The sequence below is a fragment of the Psammomys obesus genome, unplaced genomic scaffold (assembly GCF_907164565.1).
Source record: "Psammomys obesus unplaced genomic scaffold, mPsaObe1.curated_primary_1811, whole genome shotgun sequence".
Classification (NCBI taxonomy): Eukaryota; Metazoa; Chordata; class Mammalia; order Rodentia; family Muridae; genus Psammomys; species Psammomys obesus.
The window spans coordinates 19,898,909-19,916,884 of NW_026596125.1; the positions used below are offsets into that span (position 1 = coordinate 19,898,909).

The 17,976-nt window shown below is 44.0% G+C and overlaps 2 protein-coding genes across 2 annotated transcripts in view; one reads left to right on the forward strand and one right to left on the reverse strand.

The window, feature by feature from the left end:
* Nucleotides 1-7,014: 7,014 nt before the first annotated feature.
* On the forward strand, nt 7,015-11,225 carry Nanos1 (nanos C2HC-type zinc finger 1). The gene has a single exon (XM_055591654.1). It carries the CDS (start codon nt 7,015-7,017, stop codon nt 7,804-7,806), a length of 792 nt encoding a protein of 263 aa, XP_055447629.1. The 3' UTR covers nt 7,807-11,225.
* Nucleotides 11,226-12,371: 1,146 nt separating this feature from the next.
* The window catches only part of Eif3a (eukaryotic translation initiation factor 3 subunit A), a 6,572-nt gene continuing 967 nt past the window's right edge, over nt 12,372-17,976 (reverse strand). The window contains exons 2-5 of the mRNA XM_055591764.1: nt 17,245-17,933; nt 14,568-14,769; nt 13,696-13,895; nt 12,372-12,878 (exon numbers count right to left, since the gene is read on the reverse strand). Coding sequence (XP_055447739.1) covers nt 12,655-12,878; nt 13,696-13,895; nt 14,568-14,769; nt 17,245-17,933 — 1,315 coding nt within the window. The 3' untranslated portion in view covers nt 12,372-12,654. The remainder of the gene's footprint in view (nt 12,879-13,695; nt 13,896-14,567; nt 14,770-17,244; nt 17,934-17,976) is intronic.

Consider the following 17,976-nt stretch of genomic DNA (forward strand, 5'->3'; position numbering starts at 1 on the left):
CAATAAGCAGTCTTTTGTATCTGGCTCCTTTCCCAGTGCACAATGTTTTGAGGCTCATCCGTTCTGCTCCATGTTTGATCCTTTTTAATGCTAAAAACTGTTCCACTCTGGGCCTTTGCTTATTATTACCCAGTAAGTAAAACCTGGTTGAATTTCAGGTTCTGACCAAGAGATGCTCTAAGAATGTTTGTGTGCAGAGCTTTGTAGGGATCTGTATTTTCATTTCTCTGGTAGAATTAATGGGACACAGAGTAAGTTTGTGTTTGGTTTGTTTTTAATTTGAGAACATTGTTCACAGGCTGGCCTCAAATGTGTAGTTGTTCTGCCTCGGCCTCCCTAGTACTGGGACTACAGACAAGTACCACCAGGCTTGGCTATGTGTTTAATTTTTTTTCTTTTTGAAGTGCTGGAGATGAAACCCAGATCCTTGCCTATACTCATAAATTGTTCTACAACTGAGCTATTCCCACAGCCTGTGTTTAATTAAACAAACAAACAAAAACAATGTAATTGGCAGACAGCTCTTCAGTGTCTACCCTGCACACTATTCATATTAACGTGAACTAAATAAACTTGTTTTCCAAGGTGACTGAGCCATTTTTCACTCACTACTTCTGTCAGAGCAGAACTGAAGATGAGTAGAAGGATGAAGATGGTCTCTTTAGGGGGTGCATGAGTAGGGTAATGAGGCCAGATGTAGAAAATTCTAAATGAATTATCCACAGCTTATCCATGATTAGGAATATTCAGGGAGATGAGGATTTAGAGAAATCCCACCGCCACCACCCAGTTGTAAGATGCTAGACATGTTTTCAGCCTACCTAAACCCCACATTCATGTCTGAAACAGGTACCAGCCTGAGATTGCTGGGAAGGAGTTCAGAAACGTTTTGAGTTAACAATGGACTACCAGGGCTAGTGACACTCAAGCTCCCATTACTGTTGGTATCAACATCACCACGGCTGAGAGACATCAGCTCTTGAACCTTTAGTAGTGGTTGGTGGAAAACTCGATGTGTATGTAGCCCAGGCTGGTCTCTAATCCAGGATCCTCCTGCCTCTACCACCTCAGTGCTGGAATGAAGGGTTTAGTAGTGGATACTCCAGGAACTGCCTACTTTAAACACAACCAGATGTCTTTTTTTTTTTAAGATATATGTAACTAAGGGAAATGCTCACTCACTTCACCCAAGCACATCACTAGACAGACATCCAGGCTGCATTTACATGGATCTGAGTTTGATTTGGTGGACCTCTCTAACAGAGTAGGATGTAATCAGTTTTGCTCCATCCCCTCCTCAGTGTATTACTACCTGTCTTCCACATGCCTACTAAAATCCCAGAAGTCCCCAAACACACCTCAGTCATCTAAAGGAGTGAAAGGGATACAGGTGGAAGAAGCACCTTTGGGACAAAAAATACACAGGTGCAAGGCTCAGGCTGACACCTATTAGCAGGTTATTCTGAAGCACAGGGCAATCAAAACTCCTGGGGTCCATGTGCTGTGGCACGTGAAAACTGAAAGGTGCTCATGGTAGCGAAATCATTCCCATTAACAGGAAAACTGTATCCAAGGCAGGAAGTGAGAGAAGAGAAGAAATCCCAGACTTGAGTCTCCCAATTCCCTTCCAGCCCTGTCTACACGCACACAGAAGCCTGATGTAGTTCAAAGTGACCCACACCCTTCATTCCAGCACTTAAGTGGTAGAGGCAGGAGGATCCTGGATTAGAGACCAACCTGGGCTACATACACATCAAGTTCCAGGCAAACCTGAGCTGCATAGTTAGACCTTAACTCAAACAGGGAAAAAGGAGGGGGGTGTTTAAAATCTGACACAGGTGTGTCACCTCTAGCCAGAACAAAGCATACCGTTTGACAGGTGGCAAATACTTTTTTGTATGACCACAAAGTTCCAATAGAGAAATAACGCCAGATGCAAATAAGAGGACCCAACTCTACATGCTGCAGCCACAAAGATAATTATATGTCACGTAACAAATGTCACCAGAGTTGTTTTTTTAAATAACTGTTTGTTTGTTTGTTTTAACCCACCACTGGACCAGCTTTATCCTAAAGCCTCATTACCTCAGGTCTACTCCAGCTGCATTACCTAAGTTGAGGAATGGGTTTCCTGGTATACACTGAGTTGTTAGCTTTTTGTTATATGAAATATCTTGAGAATTTCATATGTGAATGCTGTGTTTACATTACTTCCTCTCCTTTCTCCAAGTTCTGTGTCCCTCCACTTTTATCCCTCCACTCTTATTCTCTTCTTTCTTTTTCCTCCTCCTTCTTTTTAGATAAGTTCTCATTATGTAAATCAGTCTGGCCTCCAACTCATAGAGATCCACCTGGCTCTGCCTTCAAAGTGCTGGGGTCAAAGCTGTGTGCCCATCCCCAGCTTATTCATTATTTATTGCTGTATAAATTTATCAGTGTGACCTGCTGGACTTCTTTTCGTGTTAGTCCTACATTTGTAAGAGCTGACACTTGGGAGTGGATAACCTATTGGGCTCATGCCTGGAGAAGACTTCCAGTTCTTTGTCTAGGGATGGGACCTTGTGAAATTTCCCCCATTCAGATAGGTGTGTCAACTGGTGTTGCCATTTTTCAGGTCTTACTTAAGCAGCCATACTGTTGAGATTTTATGTGTGCAGCTTTCTGTCATATACAAAAGGAGAAAACTCCTTCTAAACAGGTATCTGCTTGCATCTCAAGTTCAAGGGCTAGGACGGGATCACTAGCCTTCTCCTCACTCAGTGGAAACCATAAAACTGAGATATCTCTTCTTGACTTAAACCTGTCCCAAGTTATAAGGTCAGGATGAAACACGGAATTTGGAAGGCAGGTCATTTTCCTTGAGGAGTGCCTTCAAGGTTCACAGGAAGGGACTGGAGCCCAGAGACCCCAAGCCAAAGCCCTCATCCAAAGCCACAGATGTCTTCAGACTCCAGCAGAGCCCAGTAAAGCCTCTTCACCCAGGATGAATGTCCATCTCCAAGATTACATAGAGTCATAAAGGGCAGGAGCATTATCCTCAGAGCCTAAATCTTGGCCAGAGTTATGGCCAGAGTTGGAGGGGCAAGGCCTTTCCAACAGATCTCTCCAGTGCCTCTCACAGGGCCTGCCTTATCGTTTTGTAGGAAAGTGGATAGGGAAAAGCACTTTGAGGTACTCACCAGAGCCCAACAAACAGTATCTAGCTTCCTAGTGCCTGGCCAAACTGACTCATTACTTAGGGCTGACCTCATGCTTCTGGAAAATTCAGCCCACCCACAGTCTGTGTGTAGCCTCTCATGTCTCAGTTCTGCTACCAGCAAAAAAAAAAAAAAAAAAAAAAAAAAAAAAACAAAAAAAACAGGGTGGGTGTGGAAATGAATATAGCACAAACAGCCCCTGCCCCTGCCCACCAGAGCCTTCTCTCTAGCCAGCAAGCACACTTGAGAAGGAAGCTGAGAAGTCCATGCCCACCTGTCTACTCCAACAGATGAGTATATTTATGAAAAACAAGACAAAACAAAAACTTTCACACTATGGCTATCTGCCTGCTGCATTCCAGACTCTCAGAAAGTAAACAACAGGTAGTTCAACTCCATTGGAGGTGCTGGAAGACATCTGTCATCCATTCTTCTGCCTCAGAGAAAGCTGGAGAATTCAAGGTCAGGCTGAGGCCTATGTTCAATGACAAAAAGTAAATGTTTATTTAGCCCAGACCTGGAGCAGCCACCTACTCTGTTGTTTCCAAAGTCACTAATACCAACATCTGCCTCTGTGTAGAAGCCATGTATATACTGAAGAACAATTAAAACTCCTTCATGACCTTTTTCTCCATTCTAAGACTTTTTTCTGGGTCAGACACCTTCTTACACTCGAATAAGGGTGGCAACGGGAAGCAGCAACACATGTAGTTGAGTTCCACCATGTTTTTCTACACATGCTCCTTCTACAGCCTTCCAAGATCGCTCTGTACCATCATCCATGCCTTCAGGCTGCAAGAACTGGACAAGGCATTTGCTCTTCATGTAAACATTTTATTCTTGGGCTGTCAAGATGGATCAAGCAGGTAAAAGCACTTGCTATGCAAGCCCTGACAGTCTAAATTCAATCCCTGAAACCCACTCAAAGGTGGAAGACCTCACTACTGAAAGTTGTCTCCTGACTTCCCCACTAGTGCTGCAGTGTGTGTCATAGACAGACAGACAGACACACACACACACACACACACTAGCAGGGGGCAGAGTGAGCATGCAAAAACACAATAAAGCTTTTTTTTAAAGCTTTATTCTCACTCAACCCAGGGGCTAAGAAACATGTGGAGGTGGGCAAAAGGCCTATTTCTTGTTTGCCTTCTTCGTTTTAGCCTGACTGAGAGAAAGTAGACAGCAAGCAGGTTTAAATTTTGCTTGCTGAAGTGTTTCTCAGAATAGGACCCCCTTTCTTCAGAGCTTGAGAACTTTGCATACACTGAAAATATGCAGGCATATTTCTATTCCATTTTTAGAATAATAATCTTCATCCCACTCTGGAGACACCATGCTTGGGGTAAGAGCTCAAGTTCAGTGTCAGCAAACCTGCCAGGCTTCTGTGGGAGACCCAAGCATGCCATCTCTTCTGTTTATCTTTGGTGTGTGTGTTCGGGGGGAATAAAGGGTGAATTTGAATCTGAGTACCAACACAAACTTTGAATAGGAACTATATTGCCAAGTGCAGGGTATTTCTCCCCAGCTTCAGGTCTCTACCAAACGATGGAAACTAGGACATGAGAAGAGAATGTAACATATCTTCAGGCTCCAACTTGACAATTGATAAGAACAGATATCCTTTTCTTGCTTCTGGTTCTGCCCCTGTACCTCCAGTGGGTTCTGTACAGCTCCCTGCAAGCAAAGCCACATCATTCCAATTCACTTCTTTTCAACTTCCCACTGATGCAAACACCAATTTAGCCTGAAAAACCTGTGCTGTGGTGTTTGGGAGGTCACCTGGCTAAAAGTAATGGGGCCTGAGTACTAATTCTGACTGTCACATAGTCACTGTTCGGCCTTCAAGAATTTCCATCTCTTCTTGGGGTCTCATTTTCTTCACCTGTAAAGATAAGATTAGATGATCCCAAAGATTCTTCTCACAAATGACCTACTTCACTCATACATTCATTCTAATATTAATGCAAGCCAGAACCAAGTTCTGAGCATCCTGTGCCAGGCACAGCAAGGCATGTGGCTGTGTCCTACTACCTAAAGAAAGGTAATTAGCTATCTATGAGCCACATATGAACAGGAGGGTCTTGGTCCTCTCTATGCATGGTCTTCAATCGATGCATCAGTCTCTGAAGGACTGCTTGGGTCCTGTTTATGTTTGTTTGTTTGTTTGTTTGTTTGTTTGTTTTGGCTTTGTTGATTTCCTTGTGGGCTCAGTCTCCATGTGGGTCTCCTTTTCCCTAATAAGAAGAGAAGAGACACTCTCTGACATGAATTCAGTTGCCTGCTCTCTCATCACTTCTCTCCTGTGGGGAGACCTTGCCAGGCCACAGAAGAAGAGCATCCAGACAGTCCTGATGGGGCCTGAATGGCTAAGATCAGACAGTAGGGGAAGAGGACCTCCTCTATCAGTGGACTAGGGAAGGGAGATAGGGGAGGAAGAGAGAGGAAGGGTGGGACCAGGAGATGAGGGAGGGGGCTACAACCAGGATACAAAGTAAACAAATTGTAAATAATAATAATAAAAGTAATAAGAAGAAGAGCTGACAGCATTAGGGATTCTATCACTTTCTATTGTCACTGCACTGTTCACAGTGGGAAGAAAAATCAACTTTCTCCCCTGCTCAGCCAACAAAGAGAAGGCATTTTCCTCATTCTAGTCACACCGGAAATGCTCTCAGTGCCTTTTTCTAAATTTGATTTTTTTTTTTTTTTTGAGGTTGTTACTGTTTGTCATTTTAAGCCTCTTTTCCAGGGAAGGACAAGACTACCTCTTTTCCCTCCTAATAAGTCCTTTATTCTCCAGAGTTTTACCAAAAAGAGAAAATGCTGTCCATTTCAAAACACTGAATATACTATTTTTCAATTTGCATTGACTCTATATTTCAATATACAAGCCCCCAAAAGAGGAGCTTTATGAAAACTGTCCCGGAGAAAGAATTTCTGGCCCAGTCCTCAACACCACCTAAGCAGCCCACCGCTCCTAGTTTCTGAACACCTGTTGGACCTGCTGAGGCTCTCCACTACCGTGGTTCCTCCCTGCGTGTCAAGGTTTGTGGGAGGATTTCACCCTGTGGAAAGAGCTCCAGAGCGCTGTGCCAACCGAAGTCATTGGGCTGAGCTGGGCTTTGATGGGATTTAGCGCATAGCCCTGTCTCCCTCAGCTTTTTTTTGCTGATGATGCTGCAAGGGAAAGTGGTGGTCCCAGACCGTAAACCCCAGTGCAGCCAAAGCTGCAGGCGGATGCATGCATCCCAGTGGTTCCAATGCGACCTGCGCCCACGAGATCCTCACTACCCCGCAGAGAGAAGATCAAGCTGGGTCACCGGTTTAGGTCCCCACGCTCGAGCTCAGCCATCGCCTCACCCAGCCCTTCTCTGCACAGCTACCCACTCCCCGAAGCACCGCCCGCCCCCTCCTCGGCTGCCACCAATCAGCGTCCCGAGCGGCGCCCGCGGAGTCAGGTCGGCAGCCAGTGAGCACCAGAGCCCGAGGCGGCGCCTCACCGCCCCCTCGCAGGATGCCAGGCGCCCCGCAGCTGGCGAGGTGGGCGAAGCGCGCGGGGCGCTGGAGGAGCGCGGGGCTGGAGAGAAGCGCGCGCCCGCCTCCGCTCCGCCTCCGTCCGGGGGCGCGGGCGCAGTGGCCCCGGCGGAGGATCGCAGGGGGCAGGGCCGAGACAGCGAGGAGGGGCGCGGGGGAAGTGGGAGCGATAAAAGGAGGCTAGGCTGCCCCACCCCGCGACAGGCCGGCAGGCAGGCTCTTGCGTCCCTTCCTCCGGCCTGTGCCGGCGGCGGCGAGACGCGCGGCCCGCTGCCGGCCCATGGAGGCTTTCCCTTGGGCGCCAGGCTCTCCCCGCCGCGCCCGCGCCTCTGCGCCTATGGCGCTCGTGCCCAGCGCCCGCTACGTGAGCGCCCCGGGCCCGGTGCACCCGCAGCCCTTCAGCTCCTGGAACGACTACCTGGGGCTAGCCACTCTCATTACCAGGGCTGGCGACCGCGGCTCCCCGCACGAGGGGCCCGGGCCCACAGCGGCGGTACCCACGCTAGGGCCGCCCGAGGACGACGAGGGTGACGATGGCGAAGAGCCGAGGGCCGGGGACCGCTACCTGGGTGGCGCGTTGGAATTGCGCGCGCTAGAGCTGTGCGTCGGCCCGGGTGAGGCCGGGCTGCTGGAGGAGCGCTTCGCTGAGCTGAACCCTTTCGCAGGGCGCGCCGCCGCGGTGCTGCTGGGCTGCGCGCCCTCCACCTCCACTGCCTCCACGGCCGAAGTGGTGCCGCGCGAGGAGCCGAGCCCTATGTGGGCGGCCGAGCCTCGTCTGCACGCGGCATCCGGGGCGGCTGTCGGGCGTTTGCTGAAACCGGAGCTGCAGGTGTGTGTGTTCTGTCGGAACAACAAGGAGGCGGTGGCGCTCTACACCACACACATCCTCAAGGGCCCCGACGGCCGGGTGCTGTGCCCGGTCCTGCGTCGCTACACGTGCCCCCTGTGCGGCGCCAGTGGCGACAACGCACACACCATCAAGTATTGCCCGCTCTCCAAAGTGCCACCGCCCGCCATCCGACCGCCGCCGCGCAGCACCAGGGACAGCCTGCCCAGCAAGAAGCTGCGTTAGGAGCGAGCTGCAACTTGAAGCTTCGGACACTTGAAGGCATGGTCGCGCTCCTCTCGCCTGTGAAATGGTCTTGGTTTTACTGAAACCGGAGGACCCGCAGCACTTTCCTAAGGAGTGGTCGTGTCTTGTCTCTAGTTTCTAAAGCGCACAGCCAAAACGGTGAGGGCTGAGCGGATGTGCCACTGGCTGAAGTGTGGTGAATGAGGCGCTGTTTACTGTATACGTCGGCCCATTTTCGGCGCGCATCAGTATGAAATTGTCTCTGATCTTGGATGTTTCGTTTTATGGAGGCACTTTATTAGGTCTAGAGTATTTTTAATAGCCTCTGAACTGAGTGCAAAACTACAATTTTATGGAATGTCGGCAAAAATACTATTTTATTGTCTGATGCAATTATTTAGTTTATCCTTTTTCTGATTGCAGGTAAAGCAATTTAGTACACTTCCAGTATTGAGAGGGTGTTCCTCCTCGTGGGTTGTTTGTCCTAGATGGGAGACGTGAAGGCACAAACTGTAGCAGGTAGAATACAGTTCGTATCCTTTTTATGTATCAGGTAATTCTACTGAATTAGCAAGTAGATCTCCCGCCCTTAAAATTGTGCCAAGTCTTAATCATATTGTGTACATGTTTGGAAATGGTGCTGTGTAAGAGATGTGTATTTATAGTGACCGTATGTGAATCCATTAATCTCCACTGTAATACCTACTTAGCATTTTCTCTATGCACCATCCTGACTGTCCAACTCTTTATAAATGTCTGATGCTAAGGTCAGAAAGGAGGAAACCTAAGGGAGCAATGTTAACCCTCCTTGATTGCTCAATTTCAGGGTTCCTCAATAGAAAATGGGAAACTATAGATAATGCAATAACCCGAGTTCTGGAAGGTTCCGCTCTGGGCTGCCTGCCTCCAGATATACAGGCATACCATTTCAAGGCTCTAATAATTGGTGTTGGATACAAGTGTCATAACCTCCTTGGTGGTGGGGTTCCACACTTGGTGGAAGACTCCTGTCTGCTTCCAGAACCCCAAAAGATCTTCGTTCAGAATTTACTAACCCCTTACTTCCAGTACTCCTGTAAATCTATCACAGTGTATGCTGGATTATGGCACAAAGCTACCTACCATCAAGACAGAACAAGGCAAAGATGGAGGTGAACTAAACAGGCACCAACACCAAGTATATAAAGCTTCCAATAGTCGGATTTGGTTAGTAATACAAGACTGTCTTTCATATTAAGCAGCAACTTCACAACAAACTTATTTTCTGTGTAAAAGAGGCTGATGTAAAAATACTGGATAGCTGTGAGCCCTATTGGTAAGAGGTGCTTCATACCATAGACAAGGAGATGGGGTTGGTAGAAAGACATTATTAGCAACGAAGAAAACTATCCATTAGTTATAGACCCACATCCACTGGGCCTAAGCCTAAACTTGAGTAATTTAATAAAACATGTAGTTCCTTGTTATTTTACTAGAAAACATAACATTTGTTTTGGGTGAAGTTCTTCAACAAATTCATATCCTCTAACTTAACTGCCCTGCCTTTTCAAAGAGGTAGTCTCATTGCTTTTGTAATCCCATCAGATACTTTCCAAGGCATGTATGAATGCCAGTACATAAATACATGAGCTGAACCAATGAGTGCATGAACCTAATGCCAACTTTTATTTTCTGACATCTTACCAGGACCAGGAATGTTGAGATGGGCATTCCTGTTCCCTGGAATGGAGGGCTCCATTGAGACAGCTGTCAGAGTACATCTAAGCGCAAGGACCAGAGTTCGATCTCCAGCACCCACAGGAAAATATGGGCATGTGGTGTTTTTAATCCCAGTGCTATTGAGACAGAGGCCAGCTTTGCTACATGGGTGACCTCCACATCTGAGTGAAAACTCAATGTCAAAATGTTAGGTGGGCTCATGAAGACTATCATCTGAGGCTGACCACATTTATCTGTAGATTTCGGTAACTTTTTAAAGCCAAAAGTAGCTGTGTTCAAACCACTGGAGAGGCAGAACCCTTTGCCTGGGGCTCACTAGCCAGGCAGTCGAACTCCCAGTTTAGAGAACTCCGGATTCAAAGAAACACTGTTTGAGGTAGAATGTGATTGAGGGCACCAACTGACCTCTGGCCCCCACATACTTGCACCCAGAACATGTCCACACAAAAACGTATCCCATACCACATGTTCTTCACCTGATGCCAAGTCTGTTTCCCAGCTAACAAATACTGAAAATCTACAATATAAACAACAACAAAAAAACATTTCAGGTTTTTCTAGAGAAAATACATAGGCTGCCTCCTCTCAAAAAATTCCTAGGGCCAGACTTTGTATGTGCCTTTAATCCTGGCACTCAGGAGGCAGAAGAAAGCCAAGTAATCCTTGGAATTATACTTTATAAAGGTTTTTGCAAAAATGTTTACAGTAGAGACCCAAGTTTAGGGCCATACAGCTCAGTGGTAGAGCACTTGCCTAGACAGAGTGCATAAAACCCTAGGATCAATACCCATTATTATAGAGAAATTAAACTTAAAACCCAAAGTTTAATTCTACAAGTGTGATACGGTTGGCTTCTGCCTAAGAGTGCACTGTGAATCTGGCTAGACCACAAAAATGGTACAGCCCTGTATCAGCTCCACCATGGGCAGAGGCACAAGTTATGCTGTGCTTTAGTCTGCTTTTATTTATCCAAACTTGTTAATTCTAATGGCCTTTTACTTTTTTGTACTTTATTTTTTTCTAAAGTCCTTTTCAGAAGTTAAATAGCTTTGATTAGAACTTTTGTCAGATATATTAAACCAAAACGATGTATCAGGAATGTGTCTATTTCAGGTTAATTTTGTTGTCCAAGTTTCTTGATAAGAACATTCTAATAGCTCTGTTCTATAAATAGAACAGCCAAAGAGTCTTTGGGAAAAACACAACAGAAGTGCAGTTTTCAAGACTGGGTCTCACCAAACAAAGCGGACATGGAAATTCAGTACCTTTCTGCCTCACCCAGCAAAGTTCTGGGATTACAGCACCATGTGGTGCTGGTAGTTCTTGACTAACAATCCCATACATAGTGTTTTTGACACCCACCTCCACCCCTGGTTGGCACTCTACAGACAAGTACGACGGACATCTGAAGGTTCTCTCTCCCTTCAAGCACAGCTATAAAAGCTGTAAGACTCCATTCATTCATTCATTCATTCATTCATTTATTTATTTATTTATTTATTTTTACAACTGCAGAAGCCACAGGGCTCACCTGGCACATCCAGACTAATCCGCCTTCCTCTAACCTGCTAAATGTTGGTGGGGTGGTGGTGGAGGGTGGACTGTGTAATGGGAACCCATAAGCTGGACCACAAAGCAACATCATCAGATCTATCTGTATCTACCACATCAGTGTCTGGCTCACTAGTAAGCCCATACCTAGCAGGCCATTGCCCCAATAAACCTGTAAGTACTGTAAATCTGCAAGTACTTCTACTTGTTTTGATTGCAACAAGTTCCATGTGTGAAATCCCAGTCTTTGGTAACATCAGACAGAAGCACCTGATTAAGCAGGAAAGCATCAGTACTATTTCTTCTGGCCTAACAGCTCTAACAGTAGAAACTTTTTAAACCACTGTTTAGTAATTTATAAGTCTATACCTTTTAAGTTTGTGACTATTGTTTTTCTTCTAATTCAAGATGAAACCTAAGCTGGTAACCCCTGCACATCACCTCACAGAACATTTCAAGGAAATGACAGTGTTCCATGAACAAGGGCATTCACAAACTTGCTAGCTGCCATTTGCTTCTTGTGTTACTGTTAGGTTATACTAACAATGACAAATTTCAACAGCACTGATTAAAAATTCACAGGAACTCAATGTATAGAATATAGCACCATTAACAAATCAACACTAACACCAATTATGTAAGTATTTTATTTATCACCGAAGAAAAAACACAGCAGCAAGTTCTGTGTTGGCTTCAATAAGACCATGGTTACTCTAACACAGCTACTACACTCCAAAATTGAAGTCAACACAGTCATCACTACAAATTACTTGTTGAAATAATCTATCCTGAAGAAAGAAAATTAGGAAAAAGAATTTAAACAATTCCTCCAAACCACACATTTATAAATATTGTCATATTTAAAATGCTTAAAAGGCATGAATTAGTGGAAAAGCAGTTTTCTTTTGGCAACAGAAAAAAAACAAACCCACAACAGGTTACCAAATGCTCTAGGAATCCAAAGCTGTGCTGTTCTGGACCTGCACTTGAGCAGCACCATCATGATGATGACTACAAAAGGCTTTATACTCACCTCTCTCAAGTAAAGTCTACGAAAACCCCATTACAACCAGTGTTTGCAATGCCTACACACTGATCAGAAGCTACAAACTGCCTAAATGTAGTTAACAGAAAATACCTAACAAGGTATGTTCCCATTACTATTCATGGGAAAGCTGTCAGATCCATTGGCTTAATGGGTTTTCAAATGTTTTAGGAGAACCTTACCTTATTCCAAATTAATATCTGATATTTGAAAATCAAAACAAAACAAAAAGATCAATTGTATACCAAGATATGGTGTTAACACCTGAAGGGTTCACATTTTTATTTTTTAGGTTTTTTTTAAACAAATGATTGATGAAATAATGCAACACCTTAAATTCCAGAAAATGGCATGGTTTTCCAACCTCCTGTGAATACAGTGCATGATCAAACTATTATATATGATTAATACAAGTTCATGCTTTTTGTGTTATGGTGAGACAACATTAAAGAATTTAGACTGGTTGAAGCACAGGAATATCCTTGAATGTGATCAAACCTATTTAAGAAGCCACAAGTTTCTTGTCTTGGGACTTAGCGCCGTACTGTGGTCCATCCATCTTCATCAGTTTCATTCTTAGTACGACGAAGGGACTCCCTATCTTTCTCAGCTCTCCAGGATGCTTTCTCTTTCTCACCTTCTCGTTCTCTCTCTCTTTCTCTATCTCTTGAAATAGCTGTGGGAGGAACACGACGAGGTAGATCCCGTTCTTCAGTCCGGTCATCTTTCCTGTCATCTGCACGTCTCCAAGAGCTTGCTAGAAAAGTTTAAAAATTTTCAAGTGTATTTTATTGGTTAAAAATAAACAGAAGCGAAGCCTACCTCAAACTACTTGGAAAAATCAACAATGCACAGTAAAAGACCCATATTTTAATTATTCTGTGTCATATCTGACAAAAGTATTTAAATAAAAACTTGCAGACATAACAAAAAATTGCAAACAAACAGAAATCCTTGGTCATGGAAATATCTTAAGCACAGAAAGAACTGTTAAATGAAAGGATTTCTGATTCCTGAAGTACTTTTATCAAATGAGTTATAAAATGTGAGATTTTAAGTTATACTTTTAGTACTCTTCTGATCCTGCTGAGCAAGTTGTTAAAAGCATATGAGTAAGTAAGAACAATGGACACTTTATAACTTCACTAAAAGAGCTTTAAAAAAATGTTTGTGTATATGTGAGTTTGTGGAGGTCAGAAGACAACTTTTAGGGAGTGAGTTCTTTTTTTTCTACCATGTGGATCCCCAGGATTGAAATCAAGTTGTCAGGCAAGAAAAGCCCTTCCTCACTGAATATCTCACCAGCCCTGATTCTCCACATTTATACTTGTGTTCATCCACTAGGACCTTATATAATAATGCTTCTCCATTTTTACTAATATTAATTCCTGCTGCTTATCATTTAGTCTGTTGCTACATGTACCTTAGAGATGAGCTTACATCGTAATCTGACAACTAAGTACATTGAATTTACTCTTATTATCAATGTTCGCATTAATTTGAAAGACAATTATATAAGGCCCTGTCACGACACAAAATAGTTCTCCAACATTCCAACAGCCATATGTCTCTACCTTCCTCTCGCTCTGATCTGAGGGGAGGTCCTCTCCGGTCTCTATCATCTCTTAAGTCCCTTCTTTCTCTCAGGTCTCTCAGATCACGACGATCATCTCTCTCCCGACGACGGTCATCCCTGTCCCTATCATCACGGCGACTTGAATCTCTCCAGCTTGAAGATTCTTCTGCTGGTCCTCTTCTCCAGCCACCTTCATCCCTGTGGCCATTAAAAGTGACAAACTCAGTTCTCATTCTGACAAAATATGTGGCTAATTATAAACAACACACCAGCTGGGTGGTGACAGCAAACATCATTAATCACACTCTAGAATTTTGAGGCCAGCTCCAGGATGGCCTAGGATAGTTGCTACTTCCCTAAAGATCCTAAAGTAGCACAACCTATATTCCAACAGCTAGTTCACATGCTATAAAGAACTTTTCCTACTAGATTTGCTAGTGGCAAAGCCGTTATAGCAGTGGGAACAAGGTAGGACTTTTAACACTAATAAAAACTGGGTGTACTGTCAACTGACTATAAATCTCAACATAGGTGAGTTGAATAAAAACTGAAGTTCAGGTCAGCCAAAGCTGCACAGAAAGATGCCATCTTTTCAAAAACAAAAAAAAGGATAACTTAAGGACAACTAAGCTGATTCACTGATCTAAAAAGACAGTGCAGTAGACATCTGGACTGCTTTCTTTACCATTTATGCAAACAGCTTAAGGCTCCATGTCTTCTCATTTTCTAGATGGGGAAGGGGGTGTTAATCAATCACACTCTATGTACATCTAATGGTTAAGTGAGGCCAGGGCATTATTTATCAAACATGATTTAGAATGCACAACAGAGTTTAAGAAAAGTCAGTTAACACAGTAGGTCATTTCCAACCTGGGTCTTCTGAAGCGATCCTCCCGGTCTCCATCTCTTTCTCTGTCCCTTTCCCGTTCAAGGTCCTTGTCATTCTCCTCTCGATCTTGGCTCTCTCTATCCTTCTCTTTGTCTCTATCCCATTCACGTTCTTCTGATGGTCTTGATTCTCGAGGTGGACCCCAACTTTCTTCTCTAGCCTTTTCTTTCTCTCTCCATCCACCTATTTTATAAAAAGAAGCAATTTTATTTTTAACATTAACAACTGTATGTTGATGTGGTGCTGAGGATAACACAAGGCCTTATGCATGCTATGCAAATACTTTATCAACTGAGCTTATCCTGTGACTTTAAAGAAGACATCTTAGCATTGATTCATCACCCTAAACAGAAACTGAAGATACCCCCAATCCCATTTTTAAAGAAAGCAATGTATAAAGATGGAGAGATGGCTCAGAGGTAAAGAGCAGTAACTTTTTTTCCAAAGGTTCTCAGTTCAATCTCCAGCGACCACATGGTGGCAACCATCTATAATGAGATCTGGTGCCCTCTTCTGGTATATAGTTATACAGGCAGGCAGAGGACTATGTAAGTAATAAATCTTTTTTTAAACCATGTGTATCTACAAACAGCTAGCCATTAACAATTTTTGAGTTATGTATCTACATAAGCTTAAAACAGTCTGGAAATGATGTTTCATAAAATAAAAAGACTCATTTTTCCTGGTGCGTAGACTCATTATCAGTATAAAATCTGTTCCTATTTTACTACAGACCACAAATTATGAATTCATACCCTGTAACATTTTATCAAAGATTCTCCCCAGGTCTTGTCCTCTGTGATATTCCTCCACCACCCAGTCATAAAACAAGAACAAATGCTTTGATTCTGCCCAGTGTTTCACATGAAGCAGCAAGAAGTCAAAGCAAGCTAAGTTCTCACTGTTGAGAGCATCACAGCTATAAAACTATTCATTGTTGTACCTGACTTTCACATCAACAAGTGCAAAAGTAGACTTAAATCCCATTTTTATTAACTTGCAAAAATCTTGCCGTAAGTCAATTCTCATTACTGCCAGACTCTTGTTTTTTTTTAAAGACAGGGTTTCTCTATGAAGCCTTGGCTGTCCTAGAACTTGCTATGTAGACCACAACTGAACTCAGAAAGATCTGCGGCTGCCTGCAGAGTGCTGAGATTAAAGGTGTGTGCCATTATACATAACATACTTAAAAATATTTGGGCTTTTTGTTTATTTTTTTGGTTTTTCGAGACAGGGTTTCCCTGTGTAGCCCTGGCTGTCCTGGACTTGCTTTGTAGACCAGGCTGGCCTCAAACTCACAGTGCTCTGCCAGCCTCTGCCTCCCAGAGTGCGGAGATTATAGGCATGCACCACCATACCCGGCTGCAAATGTGTTAAAATTATGCCATCACTCAATTCAGGGGGAAAAAGTTGTCTCCGGACACATGTGATGACAGCTCAGGTTGACAGCACTTTGCCTCCCAGGATCAGCCTTTATTATAAAAACTGTCTTCTAAATAAATGTCTATTTATTTAGTACTGTGATTTTTGCTGGTTACTTCACTGTTCAAATGACCCCCAATCATGTTTAACTATCTCCAATATTAAAGGGAAAATACAGTGTTAGACTAACTTTGTTCAAGAATGGTTTACAAAGGACTGCTGGCCTTTAAACAGATGGCAGAATATAAAGGCATGTAACACCTTGTATTTCTTCTAGAATTCCTCACTTTAACTCCTAGCAAGTTTTGTTTTTTTGTTTGTTTGTTTTTGTTTTTTGAGACAAGGTTTCTCTGTGTAGCCTTGGCTGTCCTGGACTTACTCTGTAGACCAGGCTGGCCTCAATCCCAGAGATCTGCCAGCCCTTTGCCTTTGCTAGGATTACAAGTGTATGTGTATGTGTACACCCAAGGAGATAACTTTCTATAGGACACAACCACAATTTACTGAGAATCTACCATACTGTCAACCCCATTTTACATAAGGCATGGAAGTCACTTATCCTAAGGTCACATAGTTAAATAGTGGAATATGGCCAAGGCTAGAAAGAACAAAAAAGTTTGCCACAGAAGCCACACTACTAAAAGAAAAAAAGGTGCTAATTAACTCTGAACTCAAGGACTATTCTGTGTACTACAAAAAGAACTGGAGTGAAGAAAAGGTGGCAGAAATCACTTGTAGGGCAAGAGCTCAAAGGACCCAGACCTAATCAGGGTGGTTGGATTTAAGAACCATCAAAAGGCAGATGAGGAACTGAGGAGTGGCTCAATGGTTAACAGCACACACTGTTCTTATAGTTTAATTTTCTACACCCACATCATATCGTCTTTACAAACGCTTATCTTACACATTTAAGAATAGTTCACAAGAGCATGTGTATTTGGAGAAGGGGAAAAACGGATAAGCATCAGAGTTGGCTAGAAGAACAAAAATGAACTCCTGAATATGATCCCATGAGTGAACAGTCGTATGGATAAATATTTAATAAAAACATTTATCTTAAAGCCACTGCATGGGCACTAAAATGCACAGGCACTAAAATATCTCCGTGTGTGTGCACACAAATATAGTACAACTTCAACTGTCATTTAGCCCTACGACTTTTGTTTTTTACATGTCAACAAACACATCGAAAAAGATTTCGCAAATCATCTAGTTTTCTTAATACTATAATCTTACCTGGCTTGACAAATGGTCTCCAGGGACCAGGTCTTGCATCATCACCCCGTCTGGAAATCCGATCATCATCCATATTTCTCCAAGGGCCCCGGTCTTCATCTGCACCTCGCCTGGAAATCCTATCATCATCAGCATTCCTCCAAGGTCCTCGGTCATCATCCAACCCTCGCCTGGGACCCCGGTCATCATCCATGCCCCTCCTGGGACCCCTGTCATCATCAGCATTACGCCAGGATGATCGTTCATCATCAGCACCTCGTCTTGGCCCCCGGTCCTCATCCAGCCCACGTCTAGGTCCTCTGTCCTCATCTGCTGTGCGCCAGCTTCCTCTGTCATCATCTAGTCCCCGTCTGGGTGGTCTGTCGTCATCTAGTCCCCGTCTGGGCGGTCTGTCGTCATCTGTGTGGCGCCAGCTTCCCCTGTCATCATCACCAATTCGCCTCGGAGGCCTGTCATCATCTGCATTACGCCAGGAAGGACGGTCATCATCTGCTCCTCTACGAGAAAATCTATCTTCATCAGGACCACGTCTAGGACCTCTGTCGTCATCTAGGCCACGCCTGGGGATGCGATCATCATCTGGTCTAAGAGAAGACTCTCTCTCTTCATCATCCCCCAAGCGCCTCAGCCGGTCCTCATCTCTCCTATGAGGCCTGTCATCATCCCGAGTTTCTCCTCGTCTCCACTCCCTAATGAGCAACAAGGTAGAAGGTTTAAAGCAGATTTTTTTTT

Coding starts and splice junctions, on each gene's coding strand:
- Nanos1 (XM_055591654.1), top strand. CDS start 7,015: ATGGAGGCTTTCCCTTGGGCGCCAGGCTCTCCCCGCCGCGCCCGCGCC.